The 16,712-nt window shown below is 29.9% G+C and overlaps 2 protein-coding genes across 15 annotated transcripts in view; one reads left to right on the plus strand and one right to left on the minus strand.

The window, feature by feature from the left end:
* LOC106464952 (vinexin-like) overlaps positions 1-2,022 on the plus strand; it is a 214,069-nt gene extending 212,047 nt beyond the window's left edge. For 10 of the 11 annotated variants that reach the window (XM_022389279.1, XM_022388835.1, XM_022388918.1 and 7 more), the window contains one exon: positions 941-2,022. The gene's annotated coding sequence lies outside the window, so the exon portion shown is untranslated. Of the gene's footprint in view, positions 1-82; positions 131-940 lie in introns of all 11 variants that reach the window. The other variant, XR_002611087.1, reaches the window with a different exon arrangement.
* Positions 2,023-5,923: 3,901 nt separating this feature from the next.
* Positions 5,924-16,712, minus strand: part of LOC106465252 (serine/threonine-protein phosphatase 2B catalytic subunit 2-like) — a 150,990-nt gene continuing 140,201 nt past the window's right edge. The window contains exons 11-13 of one of the 4 annotated variants that reach the window (XM_022389686.1): positions 12,332-12,407; positions 10,920-11,017; positions 5,924-9,708 (exon numbers count right to left, since the gene is read on the minus strand). In XM_022389686.1, coding sequence (XP_022245394.1) covers positions 9,506-9,708; positions 10,920-11,017; positions 12,332-12,407 — 377 coding nt within the window. In that variant the 3' untranslated portion in view covers positions 5,924-9,505. Of the gene's footprint in view, positions 9,727-10,919; positions 11,018-12,331; positions 12,417-16,712 lie in introns of all 4 variants that reach the window. The other 3 variants (XM_013925567.2, XM_022389583.1, XM_013925492.2) reach the window with 3 other exon arrangements.

Consider the following 16,712-nt stretch of genomic DNA (forward strand, 5'->3'; position numbering starts at 1 on the left):
ATAAATTTAAGTTTTACAATTCATGTAATATGTCACACTCCTTACTAAATTTACTCTTTTTTTTTTTTGGTATAAACACCAGAAATTCAAGGTAACTGTCTTGAACAAGTTGGAAAAACATTTAATAAAAGTAAGAATTTTATTCCTAAACAGCATAATTTCAACTCTTTTTTTTTTTCTGTGATATTAAAAAACAAATAAATTTCAGTTAATCTTGTGCTTTCTTTTATCAAAAAATTACAGCCTCCCCTGGTGGACCAGCAGTAATCTTGCAGTTTATAATGCTAAAACTTTGGGTTTTAAACCCATGATGGTCACAACACAGATAGTCCATTGTAGCTTTGTGCTTAAAACAAAACAAACAAAAGGAAAATTACTAGCCAAAGTTAAAAATATATTTATTGCAGCTTAAAAGTATAAAACCATGTACCAATTTAAGATTTTACACGGTACATTATTAAAAATGTTTCAGTGACTGATATAGTACAGAACTAATCAGTAAACATATGGGTATTTATTCCTCTGAAAGTCCTTATTGTATGTTAAGATGTTTAAGAACAAGAAGTAAAACATACTAGGGACCTTGTTGATTGTGGGAAGCTCAGTAAGCAAATAAGATTTCTGCCTTTGAAATTCAAATTGATGGACTGGTCCTAAGAAATATTAGTAATTGTTTTAATAAACTGAATAAGAAAAAGCCCAGTAATTTATCCTTAATTTTTTAAACAAAGAGCATCAAATGTTGAAGTATTTTAACAGTTTTTAATGTTTCTAGGTGGGCTTCATAATTCTATATATAAAACTTTCATGATTACTTCCAGAAATACAATCACCAGTGTTAATACCTTGTTTTTAGTCAAATTACCATTTTTAATAGATTTTTTTTAAAGAAAGAGCATCAGATGTTGAATTGTGTTAACAATGCTTTTTATGTTTCCAGGTGGGCTTCACAAACTCAGTATGTATAAAGCTTGCATGATTGCTTCCAGAAGAACAATCAACTGTGTTAATAATTTGTCTTCTATTACCTTGTGTTTTTTTTTAACTCTTGCATCAGAGAACTTAAAAACCTAGGTAAATATAAGCTTCTGTATATTACCATAAATATGTTAGAAATTTAAACTAGAATTTGTTTGTTTGTGTGTTAGACAAAGAGGGTACTAAAATCTGAGCTTAAATGAGAAGAACGTTTTATTTGTCTGACTGTTGTACTAAGATCTGTATTGTAAGTAATCTTCTGAGAACGTTGTTAATTGTATTTTTCAATAATAAGAAAATATATAATTTCATTAAAAAACAAGCCTACAAAAGGTGCCTTTTGGTATAGGTTATGAAAAAGAGCATGTAAATTTAAAAAGTTATTTAAAAAGCCAAAGATAAATCATTTGCAGTTATATTAATGTAAAGATACCTTTTATACACCATACCTGTTAAAATATTTGTTGCTTAATTCAATATTATTTAAAAAGGTAAAGAAAAAGACTACAAAAAAATTACTATGATGGTGAGAACAAATTATTATATATATTTTAAACTAGTCTACTTTACACAATTGCAAATTTTATGCCTTACTAGGTTTCCGTTTCATAGAATTACACAAAATATAAATTTATAATGACAGTCATTACTTAAGAAAAAAGTCAGAAGATTCTAGTTATACACAGAGAAAATTAGCTAATAATTTTGTAATGTTATTTGTGCTTCAAGCTAGTCACTATTATTGCAATAATATACAATCAACAAATAAAATTTGTTAAAGGTCCACTAAATGGAAACAAAACTTCCTTCTGTGTCAAAAATGAAAATTATTAATATAAAAACATGATATATTTTGGATAGAAATGAGCCAAATGCTGTATATATGTTTATTGAACTTGAGGAATGTTTTCTTCTAAATTCTATGTAGAATTCTATATTTCATGTTTCTGGTTTTAGAGACAATGTAATATAAAAATTATGTTGGCTGTTACTGTGTAGAATTCTGTAGGAAAATGGAATAAAAATCTGGAAATAAACACAAAATATGAGATTGGTGCTAATTATTTTAATTTTTAGATATACTGTTTGGATATAAAAAATAAAGGACTAAGATTTTATGTCAAACAAAATACTTATGTAAACATGGGAAATTAAAACGTTTATGTTAATTCTATATATTGACTTTTACAAGACCAAATATTCACGTTTAAATATGTATGCTTATCATTGTAAGGAGGCTCCAATATGCAATGAAACAGGTATATATTTATGCTCAATAACAGTTACTAAAGATAAAACTGTTTTGTACAGAGAAGAAATTTTGAACAAATCACAAACTTAGCACTAACAAGATTTACACTAGTGTGATGTGCATTGGCAAGAAAAATTTCGTAAGTATATATATATATATCTACATATAATTATTTAAGTAAATTAAAAAAAAATTTAAACAGATTACATCGAAAGTAAGGATAGTGTGAAATTTACACAGCATATCCAAACCTTAGATGAAATATAATTAATTGAATTTTGTAGAGAAGAAAAAAATAATGAAATAAATAAATGAAAAAAATATACTTGACAAGATACAAATGCAGCCATAAAACAAATATCCAGGAAAGTATAGTTAAACTGAATAGATAGTGTACTTCCAATGCAACTTGGGTCTTACTTCTGCCAGTACTTCATAAACAAACCAGAGCACAATGACCAACCATATGATTTGTGCCCTGGGGTTGGATATTGGTTTTGTGGCTGTGTTTTATTTTTTCAAGTATATTTTTGTTTTATCTATTTACTTATTCATTTTTTCTTTTAATTTCATACAAAATGAAATCTAATTTTATATATATATAATTAAATGTAAATTAATGAGAGAGAGAGAGAAAAAAAATTGTAGCCATAATACAAACATCCAACACCTGGGCACAAATCAACAAATGTAATGTGCCCTGGTTTTTAGAGAAACTAGCAGAAGTAAGACCCAAATTGCATTGGGAGTACACCATCTATCAAGTTTAACCTCAACTTCCCTGGCCTCACATGATTAAAAACATATATAAATAAAGTAGCAGCAAGAAATAATAGAATACATTACATCAATGGGGAGACAGCAAAACTGTCCTTGAGAGTTCACATCTTGTATAGGTAGATTAATGTAGTGGTAGTTATATCACTTTCCTTATATAAGAGCCACTACTGTGTGGATCTCTTTAGAACCATTGGAGACCCAGATAGCAGCATGGAAGGGTGGAGGATGGAAGCTATACTTATAATAGTGGTTAGGCTTACTATAGTGTACCTTAAAATCTTCGTATTTATGTCCAAATATCATATTGGGGGCTGGAATGCTAACTTCAAGGACAGTTTTACTGTCTTCCCCAATGATGTAATGTATTCTATTATTTCTTGCTGCTTTTATATATATATATTTTTTTGTGAGCAACCACCTTCCAACATCTGGCTGCAGACAGCAAAAGGTGATAAATATGTTGGATGTTGTGGGCTAGAGCACCCACATCTGCTCTTTTTTTTTTAGTCATGTGAGACTGGCAAAGTTGGGTATACCCCCAATGCAATTTGGGTCTTACTTCCACCAGTACCTCTAAAAACCAGAGCACATTACATGATGACCCACCTTATGATTTGTGCCAAGGTGATGGATGTTTGTATTATGGCTGCGATTTGGGTCTTACTACCACCAGTACCTCTAAAAATCAGGGCACATTACATGATGACCCACCTTATGATTTATGCTCAGGTGTTGGATGTTTTTTTTCTATCATTCATAAATTAACATTTAATTGTATTTCATCTGAGGTTTGTATATGCTATGTAAGATTGGTGCTATCCTTCCTTATGATGTATTCTCTTCTTTAATTTCTACCTTTTCTAAATATATATATATACTGTTGAAAGTATCTAGCTTTGCACAGGTTATTAGGTTGATATATTTTAGCAAGTGCATAAAATTTATCACGAAAGTAAAAATATTGATCCAATTTTAAATTTAAATTATTTCCGAATTAAGGTATTTTCAGTTATATCACCATCATTTTTTATAAAAAACAAAGCTTTTTAATCAACAGAGATTCTAAATTAAGAAATCAACAAATGTTCTAATTTTGTTGTTTATATATTTCATTTTATACTTTCAACAAATAGAGCTATGGCAGTTACAAATTTTTTTCTATGTGATTTTTTGCTAGCTTGCCTCATTAAAAAGATGAGCACATGGATGCACACAAGTGGATAAGTAATATCCGGGTGCAAACCTTCAGGGTCCACTTAGTATGGGTGAAAAATTTCAGGTTTATTAAGTACTTTCCTCATGGAGCTATGGTGGTCACACACATGCATGTCTATCTGTGATTTCTATTTGTATCATAAGAGACCACTTCTTTTCTATGTGGTTTTTTGCTAGCTTGTCTCATAAAAAGATGCATATGTGCACACACACACGTAGATAAGTAATAATACCCAGGTGCACACCCTTAGGGTCCACTTAGTATGGGTTCAAAGTTTCAGGTTTCTAGGTTCTTTACTCTTGGTGCTATGGCGTTCACATATTCTTTCCTATGTGGCTTTTTTGCTAGCTTGCCACACAAAAAGATGTTCTTGAACGTGGATAAGTAATAATACCCAGGTGCACACCCTCATGGTCTACTTAGTATGGGTGCAAAATTAAACATGCATTAAACGTTTATTAAGTACTTTCCTCTGGGAGCTATGGTGATCACACACAGATACAATGCACTTTATTATAGATATGTAAAAAGAAAGAGAGTTTTTAAGTCTTTAAATTTTATTTCCCAGTGCAAAGGAAAGCTTCAGTTTTATATGTGAAGTTGTACTACTTTTAAGCCACCACTTTCAGATTGGTCATGCCAAAGATGCAATTTTTGTTGGAGAAATCCTCGGTACCGAAATGAAAATTGGAAACAACAAAATATAAGCATGGCAACTCTGAATTGTTTCATTTTCTGTTTTTTTACCATGAGAAGTGAAATTATCATTTCTTTGATCAGATATTTTTTGTGCGTGGAATCATAAGCATACATATCTGTAATACAATACTTCTGAGATGTATATTATAGTGCTCTTTTTTTTTAGATAGTTTACAAGTCAAACAATATTAAAATGTGCCATAAACAATTTTGTGTGTTCACTTTTAATTACAATGTTACCCGATTGGCCATATAGTATATTAGTTTTATTAAAATGCTTTGTGGATAGTTTGTTTGTTTTTATATTTTATGTAAATTATTGGAAAGCTTAACACGTTCAAATTATATTAGAATATTAAATTAATAGCTTTATGTTTATTTAAATTTTCTTAGAATGCTCTTTCGATAATTGTTTATGTTCAGATTTTACTATTATGTTTTTTTGGATAGCTTTTATTACTATATTCCCTGCATAGGTTTTATACTTTTTATTTTATTAGAACGTTTCCTAGATAATTTTTTAGTTTCAGATAATATTTGTGGGTAAATAAAAACTGAAAACTGCAGGGAATACATCTAAGACAGATTATACATTTAGGCTGTACTTAAAACTCCCTAAATTTTATAACATTAGGTTTATTTGGATGTTCTATGAATAGCTTTATAAGTGTAAGTTTGAACAGAATGCTCTCTGTATAGTTCATAGAACCAAGTGTTTCTGGTTCTTATCTAAAATTACAAAATGTTAAACAGATTGAAACAACTCACCAAAAGAACAACCAAAATGTCTTTTATACTGCAGTTAAATTTTATCTAACTTAAAAGTGATACAAACTTTATTTAAAATAATCTCAGTGACAATCCAGTAGACTAATTGCCCATTTTAATAATGCATGTTGGATATATTTATACCCAGGTTTTCAGATGCCACAACATAATGATGGCAGAAATGTGGTATTCACGGTACAACCAATGAAGGAATACTGCAGCTAAACATATCTGTTGAAAACTCTCAAAATGGATAAAATACGCTTCAGAACATGTTTTATTTGTGTATCCATTTTGCTTTTAAATTTTTATTGAACACGAAAATCTTTACAACATCACATTGTGATATCATTTACAACAAGTGCACAGTAGACAGGAAACAGGCCTGAAATTTTATTGGCATTAAAATTCTTGAAAGAGAAAAACTGTTAAAAAGTTGTTGTTTTTTATAAACTTACAGACATACAAGAACAATCACTGATTAGCTCTGAAAATGGAAAAAAACAAAAAAATAAAAACGTTAATAATAGCTTTTACTTATAGAACAAAACTTTGAAAGGAAAAACCATATTCCACATTTTATTTTAACAAAATTAAAGGTATTATAGATACTATACATAACACTATAATTTCTATGCAATATATGCTACCAAAAAAGTTTTGTATGCAGAGAACTAATTCTTACAAGTTACATGGGTAAAATACATATGAATAACTAAGGAAAAAATTGTGAATATATACATATTTTATCTAGTGTACTCACTTAAGAATATATTTCACACAAAGTGGATAACCTCACTAAATATTTCTCGGAAGAAAAAATATCTATTCAGAAATTATTCTTGGAAATGCAACAGTAAACTTACCATAGTGTAGATTGTTACTTGAATGTCTGTTAGCTGAATTTTATCATAATAAAAGATTTACATCAAGACTGCAAGGAAGAAAAACATTGACATGGAAGTGGAATTGTAGTTTCAACAAACAAGGGTCATATTATATTGATTTTATTTTGAAAGGAACAAGTACTGGATAGAATCTTTTATAATTTAATCATGCATAAGCCATCAAATACATTTTTTTTTCTCTTGTTAAGCCTAGAAACATCCTAGACAAATGTTTTGACATTTCTATAAGCCTTCTGAAACTATCATTCAGGTACTGTATGATAAAGGAAAAAGTAAAAATAAATGTTTTAAACAGTAAGTTAAAGATACAGACATAATTCAAGATGGGGATATATCACAAGGACAATGAAGCTCTGAAGTGCATATATATAAATTTTGGTAAAGTATGGGGCAGATGTAAATGTGCCTCATGAACTGTGTTTGAATGATAACACATAACAATCAGAACATTACAGGAATGGCACTATTTCAGCTCAGAGGATTATTAAAAAAAAGAACAGACTCTTGACTTGAGACAAGTTTGGCAGGCCATAATCTTTTTCTCTAATTTCAGTTTCATTACACAAAAAGGCATACAAAACCTTGACCAAAATTTTAATCTATGAAACCACCATTTCTCACATAAATATTATTTATGACTAGGCGGACAATGTCCAGTTTGTAAATAAAAAAATCTGAACTACAATTATCTGTCTATCTTTAAAGAAACAACCATGAAAACTATTCTTAAATAATCAGTTAAAACTAAACAAAAAATAAGGTAACATTTTTAAATATTAGATTATTTTAATACTCTAGACAAAATATTTTGAAAAAGTTTTTGTCAAAAACAACAACACATTGTGCATTGAAATAAATGACACTTTTAGATGTTTTGTTCAAAAAATTAATTATCATCAAACTTCCAGCAATCTAAAATGTGCGAGAATATGAGTTAAGCAGTAATGATACAGACCCTAATATATGGAAGGAAGGAATTTAAAAGAAAACATCAAAAAAGACACATCTGGTAGCAACACCACTAGTTTTCTTAAAAATACATGAAAAACTTTTTAAGGCCTGATTTCTGGCTTTACCTCATTAAAGCATGTCTTTGCTTTGACATTTTTTTTTATTCATACATGTTAAGGCTTTCTTGTATTTAACAAAGTACACCACATACTTAAACAAACCACAGAAGCATCCCTAGCTCTGTAAAGCCATCAAATGACAAACGTCTATGAGATTGTAAGGCCCATGCCATGTAACTGTACAATGTAGGAGGAGAGATGAGAGGAGTGGCTCTTCCCACTCCAGAGAAAAACTTGGTATTGATAATAAGTTGGAAATTTATCACTACACATATACAATAGTTATACAAGGTGAAATTTGAAAACGTTTTCAAAAATGGGAGAAAGGGGAATCCTTAGATTAAAGCTTATAATGTTTTATTTTATAACAGAACTAACAATCCATGAAAATATTAACAAAACATGCCCAACTATGCTTGAATGGACTTTAAAAGAGCTCATCAAATCACTTGTATATACCTATGGACATCCGCCAGGGGCTGGAAGGTCAAGCAAAATAGATGGCAAGTAGAGTTCAGCTCTAAATGATGGATAAACGTTTTTTCATTTTTTTCCTATTCAAAAAGAGCATAACTGGAAACATGATACAAAAAGCATAAAATGCAATACAGCAGCAGCAAAAAAGAAAACAAAAGGCACCCCTTTGTAGAAAATGTGCAATGTATTGAGATAAAATTCAAAACTCACTTTCCACAACAGTGTGCCATATGTTTATTGTAAAGGTGTCTCTCATGCAAGTTATTCATTTAATTGGTGTTAGCTGCCAAATACAACAAAATACAGAGATCATAAATCCAAATGCCAAGCACTTGATGGGTTTTGGGCAGGCTGAGGGGATTAATTGCAGCTCATATCTGTAACACCATCAAACACTTTGGGCTACCTGTCTTCCACTATAATGCACAAAAAACAACAACAATAATTGGGGAGGAATAATATATATACTCACTCACACACACACACACACAAATATATATGTATACTTCCAAAATGGAATAATAGATCAAAATAATAGGTTTCATATTGCACAAAAAATATTCAAAGTAATGAATTTATAACAAACTTTTGATTTGAACACATTCTTTTCTTAATACTTTAAAATTCACTAAAATACAAAATTTTAACATAAGCAAATTTGACTCTACCTTATCACTTGTGTAATTATATAAAGGGACTGTCAAATGTTTCATTCATTATGAACAACAAATGATATTTATAGATTGGTATTTTTAGAGGTTTTGTGTAAAAAAATAAACAATGCTGATATTTTGACCATCTCTACCTAATGTTACACAGAAGTTGTGAAAACAAAGTAAATTTTTTTTATTTTGAACAGTCAATATCAAATATCACTTGGTTTGATACAGAATGCACATCTGTCTCTTCCAGCTTAGTCTGAGACAGGTAGCCCAGGAGTTGAAGACTTGAGCCAAGACAACTTTACATTCTTTCTGGGAATGTGAAACAGTCTTGTTTTTCCTACTGCTCACTATATTTCCTCCCCATTTGCTTTCTTTACAAATCTCCTTTAATCCCATGATTGTCTTTGACAGTTTGTTGATGGAAACAAAGATTGGAAAGGTGCCTTGGCTCTAGGTAAAACAAGTCAATAAGAAAGTAAAAGAGAACTGGAAAGAAAAGCAGAGACCATGGCACTCTGTGCCAGACTTCCATTTCCCAACTGAATGCAGGACTTGGCAGGGTGTTATGTAGTAATCAGCTGCGTTTCCTTAACAGTACCAGGCTGGGATGTAAAACTGGCGAAGTAAAGTTTCAAGGCTGCCCCTCGCCGGTTCCAAAGTCCAGTGTGCTCGGCCATATCATGGGAATTGTCTCAGGAACTATGGCGTGTTGCATTATGCTGAGCCATGGATGCCTGAGATTGAGAATATGTAGAGTCATCTGTTGATCCATGGCCCACTGGAGATGGAGTGTGTGCTGCATCCTTGCGGGGTGGCATGCGTTCATTTATCTTATCCAAACCTTTGGCCTCTTCAAAGCTAGTAATTCTGTGATGTGGTGAGAACCCTGCCAGTTCTGCAGAAGAAGCAAGTACTGGAAAATTCACAGATGTAGCAAACACATCAGAATGTGAAACTAAATTTATTCATCACTATCTATAGCACTAATACATTTCCAGATTAGTCAAGTTTTATTTAAGCTTTGAAATAAGTTCTTTTTAATTAAGAGATCACATAAAAAAAAATTCATGCCTGTCATTCTTAGCCCAATGCATAAAAATGAACGAAAACTTAGTAACATATGAATTAATACATTTACTTCCAAACTAGCCTTATGGAGCTAATCTCTATAGCTTAATGCCAGTCCATGAAGAGACTATACAGTGTAACTTAAGGTACCATTACCACATTTAAAAACAGGAATTTTTTTAAAAAATTTACAATTAAGAACGTTTTCGTAATGTTTAACTAGAAAAATAACTTTCATCAGATCCAATCAAGTAAAACACCCATTTTGTCATACAGAAGTAAATTTTTTTTGTTAATTGTTCAGCATGTTTATACTATAACTTCCTAAACTTTCTAAAAACAAGACAGAAACCTCAGTACAATTCTCTCCTGTTTCCAGTCAAAACAATATTAGTTACCTTTTTTAATACTACATCAAAATATCACTAGTTATCTATTCTATTACTACATCAAAATACAACTAGCTACTTTTTCTATTACTACATCAAAACATTACTAGTTATCTTTTCTATTACTACACCAAAACATCACTAGTCATCTTTTCTAATACTACATCAAAACATCACTAGTTATCTTTTTAATATTTCATCAAAACATCACTAGTTATCTTTTTAATATTTCATCAAAACATCACTAGTTATCTTTTTAATACTATATCAAAACATCACTAGATATCTTTTTAATACTATATCAAAACATCACTAGTTATCTTTTCTATTACTACACCAAAACATCACTAGTTATCTTTTCTATTACTATATCAAAACATTGCTAGATATCTTTTCTAGTACTACAACAAAACATCACTAGTTATCTTTTTGAATACTGGATCAAACATCACAAGTTATCTTTTTTAATACTACTTTAAAACATCACAAGTTATCTTTTTTAATACTACTTTAAAACATCACAAGTTATCTTTTTTAATACTACTTTAAAACATCACTAGTTATCTTTTCTATTACTACATCAAAACGTAACTGTATAACTTTCCCATTTCAGATTAAAACAACATCACTAAGTAGAAATGCAGCTTACCATTTTTCAGTGATGTTCTGCCACCAGACAGAGCTCCTAATGGTAAAGTTCCAGTTGGGGTCAAGCCTTTCAGTTGAAGAACACTCTCACTTTCCTCTCTATGTTGGAAAATTTTCACAAATTTATAAATTTCAGATGAAGAACATTTACAGATATCAATATGAAATTTGTGTGTTAATTTTACACAGAATGCAAAAGAGACTACTGCAATATTCAACAAGTGAATTATTTCATTGAATATATCTGTTATTGAAATAAATGGCAATTTTGCAGTATAAATGTTTGAAATGTATGGAAAGTTTAAATAACAGTTAATCTGCAAAGCAACCAGCATATCTGTACATTTAACTAGTTATTTCAGCACACATTCACAGAAAGAATTAATAAACCACAGATGTGTTGTGTTAGTAGTAACATCAAAAATATCATGATGCAATTTCTTAGCTGAAAGATTAACCAATGTATCACAATTGGTCCTTTAATATTTCCAGAAATAAATGTAAATTAATCAAGATATTTTGAATGTAATACAACACAAAAAGCTGCATCACTGAAAAAAATACCTTCAAGATAGTATATACTTATTACAAATAATTTTTCTACGTTGCAGAATAATCCATTCAATGTGGCTGGGAAGTATATTTCCTAGCATTCCCACCCCCTCACACTGCAACTGGGACAAATGTTTCCCATTGTCGACACTGTTTTTGCCTTCTTCTGCTGGGTCCAGGTTCACCATATTGACTATCATCATTACATGAGAGCTAGCATCCTCTTGTCTTATTTGTCTCTTCATCATCAAACATTTGAACATCATTTGACTCACTTTCACTATCTTCTAAGTTATCTGAGTCAAGCAAATCAAGAATATTTACATAGTAATTAGGGTTACTACTTGCTGCTCTAGCAATGCAGGTATGATCAGCACACAGTTGTCGTACATTCCACTTAGGCATCTTGTTGGTTACTGAAAGGCCGAATGGAAAACATTGAGGGAAACCACATATCAACATTAGGTGGGGTACTAGTAAATACTTTCCAACTAATTTTACTCCCATGCGTCACATACAGCAATTTTGAATGACAATGGGAAACACTTGTCCCAGTCTAAGTGTGAGAGGGGTGGGAGCACTGGGAAATATACATCCCAGCTGCAGAGAAAGGGTTAACAGATTGTGACAACAACTGATAATATATAGTTAATAAAAAAAATAAATCGAGATAGCAGTGCTTTAAAACATTGAATAGTTTTACTCCTTAACAGCTGAGTTGAATTTCTTCTTTTTAAAGAATATAGTAGTGTTTAATCACTAAAAACACCAACAATACAGGTGATGTTGATATAGACATACTCTCTGATTAGCCAAAGGTAATTTTTACTGACATTAACTGGTTAACATGATGACACATACCGAAGCACAGAGAACACCCTGGCCATTTTTCCTATAGCTCTAATCTTGTTTCGGATAACTTCTTTTCTAGCTCCCGCTGCACCACCTTAGAAGAAAAAACTTCATTAGAAGGATAATAATACAGTTACTTCTGCAAGAGCATAATAATAATTCACAAAATAATTACTTTAAAAATGTTGTAATTGAAAAGATTAGGCTTTTAGATATATAAAATGTAAGACTAACCCATATACGTTTTACTATAATTTCTGACCTGCCATCATTATTAAAACTGCTCTTTTCTAGCATTGTCTAATTGAATATAAATTATATGATTAAATATTTAGGTTTTGCTTTGTATTTCACACTGGTTAAATATGGCAGCACTGCAACTGAAAATGATGAACCTAATTTTAAAGTTTTATAATCTAATGTCAATCATTGGCTTTGGTTTTAATATTAGAAAATTCTAAAATGTGAAACTGGTATTTAAAGAATGCATTTGTTGACATTTTTAAATGATTCTGTTTGTTATTGCATGAGTTACATATTTTAACACAGTTTATGTTACCATGGTTGATTTCTGAAATTCATCATTACGCTTTTGTTATTCTTTTATTTTAACACAAAGCTGCACAATAGATTAAATATACTTTCTCCACCAGGAGAAAACAAACCTCGAATTTTAGCGTTTTAAGTCCATAAACTCATCACTGACCCACTGGGGTACTCAACATTATGCTATTTTAAGGTTTTCTCAAAAATTCTTGAAGGATAATTTCTGTCAAATTGTATAACAGTCATGATCCTACATGAACTAATACACTCCTAGGACTAGTACATTGATTTATAGCTGTCTACACATAAGTTACATCATCTTTTGAAAACAGATTATGTTCGATATTGGAAAGATTACTTGGTATCAGTCATAGTGCATTAAAATCTTACATTTAAACTAAATGCTTAATAGCAATTAAGGAAAGTTAAGATGTAAAAACTACCCAACATACAATATTATGGGAAAAAACTTTAGTTTTAGCTCAGCCTCGAAGTTTTAAATCATTAAATATTAGAGAAACATTAGAAATAATGAAATATAAAAAACAATACCAAGTATTAAATAGAGAAGAAGGACCAGCAATTCAATATGTTGATATATGGTGAGATATATTATAATTATTATTATTTTTTATTATTATTAAGGGAAATATGTAAATAACAATGAAGTAATGCGACAAGGGGGAAAGTATAAAATAGTCTTGTAAGTTACTACTGAGGATGACGTAGATGACGTTGAAACATGTACTTGTAAGAGATATTTTAAAATGGAAGCCATACGGCTTCAATAAAGTTTTTATTGTGTAAATATAAAACGTTGTTTTCAATTAATTATTTATTATAATTTTAGCAAAAAAAAAAAAAAGTCTTAACCTTTGGAAATAAATAAAATGCATATTTCAGATGAAATTTAAAGTAAGTATTTTTAGAGTAGGAAATTATATTAAACCCTCACAAAAATGTCTCTGAAACACAGTATCTTATTAGTAGGCTAGAAACTGTGACTAATTATTAAGTAGAATATATCAACCATACAATGCAAAGAGCTTAATGAACTTAAATAAATGTTAATAAATACAGAGGGTAAATTATTACTAACCAGTAACTGGGTAGGTTAATTATTATTAAACAGAAACTGGGTTTAATGAGCAATTACTAGAAATATATATATATATAGAGAGAGAGAGATAGATATACATACACACATATAAATTAAACATGCTTCAGAACTGTAATTGTTAAGCCTGTTTTTTATAGTCCTTGCCTGTAATGTTACATAAGCTTAGCCTAATTTCAGCATTTGATGCAGATGAAACTTTATTCTTTTTTTATCTATCAGTTGTCAAAGAAATTAGCAAAATTATTTATCTTTACTTTCACTAATTATTGTGTAACTAGACCAAAAATTAATACTACCAGCCATGTTTAATATACATGTTGAAGAAAGAGGACCAAACAATTTTTTAACTTTATAGATACAAAAAGGGCAATTGTTTGATTTAAACTCACAAAAATAACATTCAATTTCAGCAGGATGTTATTTTAAGTTCATAATTACACTCTAATTTTAGGGACTGAAGATTTACAAATTCAAATACAATGCAAAAGAAACAAATATCAATAAATGTAACCTACTAAATTAATGTATTTTAAAACACAGAAAGATAATGACCTTTACTTCTGTTAAGGTTTTAGTTAAAAATGATTGTGATCAAGCTGTATTAACATACCCATGATGTATATTATACATATTAAAAATCTAAAGCAAGTCACACAAGCACCTGATAAAAGTAATTGTTTTAAGGATGATTTTGGCAAAGGCTGGAATGTTTTCTTTGACAAAATTTCAGGCAGATGCAATCCATTCCAGGTTTAACACTAGTAAAATTAATAAATTCCATAACGGGTGCTTCGATAAGTTTTTCGATGCATGATAAGGATATAAAAAAAATGATGTGATCTCAGTGACATTTTCCAGACTTGCTTCAGATTCTTCTGTCATTGGACAAGTTTAGTAACGACAAACTTACTTGACAAAAATAATTAATGCTAACTGATTTTTATTCAGAAAAAACAAAAACACATTCTGTCCACTTGTTTATAAATATGCAAGAATTTTAAGCTTCTTTTTTTAATTTCAGCCTAATTCCACTAATTTTTCTTGAGAAAGATGAAATATAAATATTTTAGGTACTTTAATATTACAGTAATATAATTTTCACTTTTCACTGTGCAAGCACACATAAAAGTTAGACCATTTAGTTAAGGTATGCACATATGTGTTGAATAAAATTATAATAATATATTCATTAAAGATCTACCTTCAGACAAGTGACTTGAAAATCAAATAATGTTCCTTCACACACAGTTTACAAAACTCATAACGATACTAATACACTACAAATGTTCTGCTCACACTACAGTCTCATGCAGACTACGAGTACATGTATAGAGAAATTACTTACGTCCCCATTCAAGACATCAAGCCAATTAGGAAGGTAATCATGAAAATAAAACATCACACTAAAGAAACGACCAACAGGTCTAAATGTCATACTAAAGGTTAACATTATGTCTCTGCAACCTTTAACAGTTATTTTTTTTATTCACTAGAACAGCCTGTTTCTATTGATCAAAAGAGAAGAGAGAAATATCCTATTTTAGGATAAACAAGCATACAGCAAGAACAAAAATTATTTTAAACAGCTTGCTATTAAAAATCATGTAATATATTAAATGTTGATTATTTTCATGGTTAAAAAAGGGTTTAGTTGATATTTTTTTTAATGTACATATGTATCATAAAATTACTATAAAAACTGTGGAACAAGATATCTGCTATAAAATATGTATGACTTCTTACATAATGAATAAAAACCTTTTCTTCTTTTTGTTCAACTAACTTAAAAGTAACTTGTTTTTTAAGTTTATCTTCATAAATCATTCTCTAGCTGGACACAAGTTAACAATAATTCACATGTTTCCCATATTTATACATTTATGTACACATTTTTTAAAAGTGATAAATTGGAAAAGAAAAAGTCTGTGGTAGACTAGATTCTTTATTTGATAATTGAAAAACTTTGAATTAAAATAAGAATTTCACAAACTAGTGCTCAAAAAGATAAACTGGTAACACATAAAATGTTCAAAACATATATAAAAATTCCTTGTTTTTTATGCGTCACCAAACAGAAGAAAATAACTGACTTTGACAGACAGGGTTATTGTGACCTGAGTTAATGGGTGAAAGTTTTTGTATAGCTTTGTGTTTTAGACACTGGATGATGAAATACAAGATACCTTTAAACAACAGAGAAGTCACAAAAGTAACAGCTATTATGTATGTAACGTTACATTTAACAGTACATCAGTCAATGAAATATTAACTTCTACATCAGATGGCCTGTGTTTTGTTACAATAATGGCCCACAAATAACATAGCATTTAACAATACCATTTTCTATTATAAGTGGTTATGCAAACATATTGTAAAAAGTTCTAGCCTTCTATATGAAACTACTAGCAGGAAGTATTTCTATTACTTGCTTACTTTCAATTTACTTATTGTCCTTCCCATGGTTACTTTACACAATATTCTTATGACTGCTTTATTTATCATTCCCTTCTATAATTTCATCTGAATTATTGTTAGGATGAATGTTTTTTTCATAGCTACTATACTTATCATTTCCACCTATATATTTCAACTTTATTATTGTTATGAAAACTCTTCTTCTCACTTTACGTGATATTTCCATCTACAATTTTGACTTAATTATTGTCATAACAACTTCACTTCTCACGACCACTATCCTTGATATTTCCATCTACAATTTTGACT

This window comes from Limulus polyphemus, unplaced genomic scaffold (genome assembly GCF_000517525.1).
Source record: "Limulus polyphemus unplaced genomic scaffold, Limulus_polyphemus-2.1.2 Scaffold1, whole genome shotgun sequence".
NCBI lineage: Eukaryota > Metazoa > Arthropoda > Merostomata > Xiphosura > Limulidae > Limulus > Limulus polyphemus.